This window comes from Octopus bimaculoides, chromosome 17 (genome assembly GCF_001194135.2).
Source record: "Octopus bimaculoides isolate UCB-OBI-ISO-001 chromosome 17, ASM119413v2, whole genome shotgun sequence".
NCBI classification, from domain to species: domain Eukaryota; kingdom Metazoa; phylum Mollusca; class Cephalopoda; order Octopoda; family Octopodidae; genus Octopus; species Octopus bimaculoides.
Window position 1 is genome coordinate 37,478,569 of NC_068997.1, and position 6,305 is coordinate 37,484,873.

The 6,305-nt window shown below is 35.4% G+C and overlaps 1 protein-coding gene across 22 annotated transcripts in view; it reads left to right on the forward strand.

The window, feature by feature from the left end:
• LOC106871424 (poly(rC)-binding protein 3) overlaps positions 1-6,305 on the forward strand; it is a 388,844-nt gene that overhangs the window by 251,504 nt on the left and 131,035 nt on the right. For 21 of the 22 annotated variants that reach the window (XM_052973806.1, XM_052973814.1, XM_052973807.1 and 18 more), the window contains one exon: positions 5,994-6,146. In XM_052973806.1, the coding sequence (XP_052829766.1) occupies positions 6,048-6,146 (99 nt within the window). In that variant the 5' untranslated portion in view covers positions 5,994-6,047. Of the gene's footprint in view, positions 1-5,993; positions 6,147-6,305 lie in introns of those variants that run through there. The other variant, XM_052973826.1, reaches the window with a different exon arrangement.

Consider the following 6,305-nt stretch of genomic DNA (forward strand, 5'->3'; position numbering starts at 1 on the left):
ATATATATATATATATATATATAATGAAAAGATAAAAAGGTTACATGAGTAAATTTATATAAAAATTTATATGAAAAGAACAAAATGCTTTGAAAACTTTGTCATGGATAAAAGAAAGAAAATATTCACATTCTTACCAAAATATGCTACGGATTTAATCATGCTGAGAGAGAAAGGAAAATGATTTGAAATAAATTAAATTAATCTGTCATAAGTTCTGGAAGTTCCAGGTTTTTATTACAAAATTCACATAGTGTTGATATTTTGTCTCCCGCTGATGGTTTTTGGTTGGAGTGAGGTGTGGGGTGTGATATTAGTAATAGTAGTAACAGTTAAAACAGTGGCAGTTGTCTTTTGTTTCTTGCTTGGGATGTACTTGGGATGTTGTCATTAAGGAGTGGCTGTCAGCAATAGAAGCAATAACAATGGTATTATTATCATTATTATTGTAGTAATACTAGTAGTAGTGGTGGTGGTGGTGGTAATAATGGTAGTATTTAGTTGTCACTATATCTGTTTTACTAGTAGAAGTAGCTGTGACAGCTTAAGTATTAATTGTAGTAGCAGTGGTGGTTGTGGCTGTTGAGCAGGAGAAGTGACCCCAGTAGTCATCAGAAAGAAACCAACTTCCAGCACCATTTGCTTCTTTGGTAGAAAACCATGTGAATTGCCAGAACTGATATCATGATTGCAAGTACATGCGTATCCAATTTTCTTTTCTATCAAAATACACAAGGTTTACAACAATACTGGATTTTTATTGTTACTACTTCAGGAAGCTTTTGACATTCTCTGTTTTATTCTTTTCTTATCTTACTACTTTCATATAACCATGACAGCCCATCTCTTCATCTGTTCATACTACTTGACTTTCAACAGTTACCAGTTTCTCAACATCAACTACTATTGACATTTTCTGTATTTTTTAATTTCTATTTTTGTGTGGTCATCACCTTGGGTTACAGCAAGTAAAGTTTCTGCCTATTATCATTGACATGAACACTTTTATTCTAGTATTTTTCAAAATATAATTGTTTTGGAAAGCAAATTTACCTTTTATATAATATGTCTGTATTTTGTACTCATAAACCTTCTCTGTCCATAAAATAAATATAAGAAGCATGCTGCTAGTTGAATGATAATAATCATTTCAAATTTTGGCACAAGGCCAGTAGGTTTGGAGAAGGGGCTAAGATGATTACTTACATTGACCTCAGTGTTCAACTGGTATTGGAAAGGATAAAAGACAAAGTTGATTGACCTTGGCGGAATTTTAACTCAGAACATAAAGACAGATGAAATAACTCTCAGCATTTTGCCCAGCATGCTAATGATTCTGCCAGCTTGCTGCCTTACTTAAATAATAGTAATATCCCTTTCTACTAAAGGTACAGATTTTGGAGGAGGGGATGAGTCAATTATATTGATCCCAGTGTTTCACAGATACTTTATTTATCAACCCTGGAAAGATGAAAGGCAAAGTCGACTTGGTGGTATTTGAACTTGGAATATAGCAACAGGCGAAATATCACTAAGCATTTCATCCAGCATGCTAATGATTCTGCCAGTTCACTGCCTTACTTCAGTAATAATAATAATAATAATAATAATAATAATAATAATCCTTTTTATTATAAGCACAAGGCCTGAAATTTTGGGGAGGGGACTAGTTGATTACATCAACCCCAGTGTTTCAGTGGTACCTAATTTATCGAACCCAGAGAGATGAAAGCAAAGTCGACATCGGCAGAATTTGAACTTAGAATGTAGTGACAGGTGAAATACTGCTAAGCATTTTGTGCAGCATGCTAACGACTCTGCCATGACTCTGCTAATGACTCTGCCAGCTTGCCACCAGACTTCAATAATAATAATAATAATAACCAGAGCACTCAGAGAGCACAAACCTCCGCCAAGGCAACACCAACATCCTCTCAACAATTAGCCAGAGAGGGTTTTTAAAATGAGAATATCTGAAATAAACTCGACTGCTCTCACAAACGAAAATACTAAAAATGAACCCAGCTGCTCTCTAAAATTAAGTAAAAAAACAGGAAGAATAATCCAGAATCCTTGTCCAGTACTAGATCAATCCCACAATCTAATCAGTTCATGCCAGTCACAAGGCCAGACATCCCAGAAAGTTTCATCCAAATCCGTCCAGCAGTTCTTGAAATATCTTGTCCACGGACAAACAAACAAACACGATTGAAAACAATACTGCCACCTTCACTAAGGCGGAGGTAATAATATTGATAATAATAACAATAATGATAATAATAATAATAATAATAATAATAATAATAATAATAATAATAATGATGATACTAATAACAAACAGGAAATGCATATTTCAAATTTATTGCATAAAATGTGCAAAAGCATGCAAGACCTATCACCAGAAATAAGTGGGCCAGTTCCCTGTGAAAATGATGACAATCTAAATAAAGGGCCAGATGTCTCTCCTCACATCTTACAAATAAAGCCAAAACTATATCTGTAGATATAAGAGGAATATGCTTCTATCCTACTTTACAGCGGTTCTCTACCCACAAAACATATTCCAATGAAAGCCTAGAAGAAAAATAATCCAGATCCAGAACCTCAACAAACTAGCTAATTTAAGGAGACATATTCTTGAAAAAAAAATGAATCAGAAATTGAAATTGAACATTTAAAAGAAAGAATATATTATGAAAACATCAAATATTGGTCACATAATACTTAACAGTAATAGAAGTATAGAGACTGTAAAATACAGCGATAGACCTAACATGTGCAACACAAAGTAATGAAATACCACAAACCCAAGGAGTGCACAACAATGAACAAAAAAAAAACAAAAAACAAACCAGGACAACACAAACAAAAATAGAAATGGAAAGGAATGTGAAGTAAACTTAAAAATTGGAAATTCTGAAATTGGAAATCATTGTTATGATACTTTGAAATTGAGTAATTCAAGATTTAAAAACTGTAGAACTTACTATTGACCAACAAAAGCAACTTCAAAAAATAGACTGAATGATAAGATTCCAACAACAATAAAAAACACAATTCTGGATATCATAGTTTTAATTACAATAGAAGCAGACATTAATGTTACCAGATTCAAAGAAATAATATATGCAGTAGCTTCTGTGGATGGGGAAGGAGAAGGCATTATGAAGATGAGATGTGGGGAAGGGAGATGCACATAAAAAGACACACTTTTATGTCCTCAATTTTACTTAGTTTGATAGGTAAGCAGTGCTTTTAAATAAAAATACAAAAGGCTGAGTGCTAATGCATCATCTTATAGAAAAAACAACTACAAGATAATGAAGTTCATTGCATGATTTCGTGTTCCTTTATCATTTATTTAATTTCATCATCATCATCATCGATTAACGTACGCTTTCCATGCTAGCATGGGTTGGACGATTTGACTGAGGAATGGTGAACCAGATGGCTACACCAGGTTCCAATCTGATTTGGCAGAGTTTCTACAGCTGGATGCCCTTCCTAACGCCAACCACTCCAAGAGTGTAGTGGGTGCTTTTACGTGCCACCGGCACAAAGGCCAGTCAGGCGGTACTGGCAACGGCCACGCTCAAAATGGTGTATTTTATGTGCCACCTGCACAGAAGCCAGTCCAGCGGCACTGGCAACGATCTCGCTCGAATGTCTTCCACGTGCCACCGGCACAAGTGCCAGGAAGGCGACGCTGGGCACAGGTTCCCTCAGCTGCTAGTTAGAAACTGGCTGTTTCTCTATTGGTAAGAAATCTTGAAATAAAACTGAATAATGACATACATACATACATTCATATATTCTTATATGATGGGAAACTGATAACAGGACTATGTTCTAGTTGTATCTTGTTTTTGTTAAAGTACTTTTCATATTTTTTTACATGTTCCTCTGCCATTTCAAACAATGAAATTAATAAATACTCCCTTAAATTTTTATCTTCAGGATGGAATACGTTATTGCCTTGCAAATTAGATTTGTATACATTTTGTCATGAGAATTTGTGGAGACCATAATGTCTTAATTTGAAATTTGATCCTTAGATTTATGTCATCATTTATGTTTTTTTTTGCATGTGACATGTATACATGTATGCCACCCACCTAGTCAGTGGGTGGCATCATTCAAAGGCTACAACAATGCATGGAAGCCCATTGTGACTAGTAATGCATAACAACATCCAGTAGACTGGTTCATATCAAGACATAGAGATACAGTGATATATGTTCTCACACATATGTATATATAAACACACACATGCACGCATGTACACACACGAATGCACAAGCATACACACACACATATATACATTAACTAAATTGTCAATATGTAGTTTTATTAACTTTAAAACTGCATCATCATTGTCATCATCATTTAACATCCAATTTCCATACTGGCATGGCCTGGACAGTTTGACCGGAGGTGGTAAGGCTAAGGGTTGCACCAGACTCCATTGTTGGTTCTGGCATGGTTTTTACAACTGAATGCCCTTCTTAATGCCAACCACTCCACAATGTATGGTACTGGGTGCTTTTTATGTGGTACCAACACTGGTATCAATTCTGGTGTGGTGGACAAGTCTTCTTGAGTATAGTAGGGTGCCAGATATCTTGATCCTTAGTCATCTCCTTCACAAGGCTCAGTGTCTTGAGATCAGCCTTCAGTACTTCCTTGTGTCTTTGGATGTCATGCATGACTCAGTTACAAATACACAAATATTAGGTAAATTATTTTTTTAATGGTGGAACTTGAGGTTGGTAAAGCTGTGAATAATAATGTATAGAATATTGGGTTCAGACACCCTTAGAAAAAAGTTGAAGGCTGCCCATGTAATTCAGTCTATATTTGTAAACATGACAATTGACAAGTCCCTTAACCTCATGGGCGTTGTTTGGGGTGCTGCAGTCATGTACTGTATATAAGGCAAGAAAGCCTCGTGGAGCCCATCTCTCTCCAGGCTAAACTCATTTCTACAGCTGAGTAGACTGGAGCAATGTGAAATGAAGTGTTTTCCTCAAGAACACAACAGATCACCTGGTCCAGGGATCAGAACTACAATCTTATGGTCATGAATCCAACACTCTAACCACGAAGCAATGCACCTCCACTCGTGATACTTAATTCTACAGCTGAGTAACATGAAGTGAAGTATTTTGTTAAAGAACATAACAAATCACCTGTTCCAGGGATCAAAACCACAATCTTATGATCATGAGTCCAACACCCTAACAACTAAGCCATGCATCTCTACATGACAGTTGTTCTGACTGTTATATCAAAGCAACACTTTGAATTTTCTTCATCCATTGAATAGTTTCTTATATTATTAGAATTTGGAAACTTTAAGAGATATGAAATAAATTATATTTTTGATGATAAATCTTGAAGAGTATAAAACACAGGTGTGCCTGTGTGGTAAGAAGCTTGTTTCCTAACCACATGGTTCCAGGTTCAGTCTCACTTGGGCAGGTGTCTTCTACTATAGCCTTGGGCTGATCTTGTGAGTGGATTTTGTTGACAGAAACTGAAAGAAGCCCATTATATATATGCATATATCTATGTATGTGCATCTTTGAGTCTGTGTTTGTCCCATCTCCATCACTTGACAACCAATGTTGGTGTGTTTACGTCCCCGTAACTTAGCGGTTTAGTAAAAGAGACTGATAGATTAAGTACTAGGCTTACAAAGAATAAGGCCTGGGTTGATTTCTTCAATTAAAAACCCTTTAAGGCAGTGCTCCAGCATGGCTGCAGTCAAATGACTGAAAAAAGCAAAAGAATAAAGAATAAAAGAATATATATATCTCCCACCCATGATGCCTGCATGGATGGCAGACATTAAATGATGATGATGATGATGATGATGATGATGATGATGATGATGATGATGATGATATATGAGTATATAAACGTATGTAATGGAATCAAGACATACTGAATAAAGTTATTGAATCATTTTATTTATTTATTTATTTTTACAGTTTAAAAAGCTGAAGCCACAGTGCCAAAAAACAACTGGATAGTGCTTAATTGTCATGGCAACAGAGAGAAAGATGGTGCAACAAAACGATAACAGTCCATGTCCAATCCAGACAGCTGCAATACTTACTGTGAGAATGGTGATGCAAGGAAAAGTAAGTTCTGTTGTTTGCCTTGAATTGTATCTTGTGTATGTATGTATATGTATGTGTGTGTGTGCATGTGTGTGTGCATGCATGTGTGTGTGTATGTATGTATGTATGTATGTGTGTGTATATATATATATATATATATATATATATATATATATATAT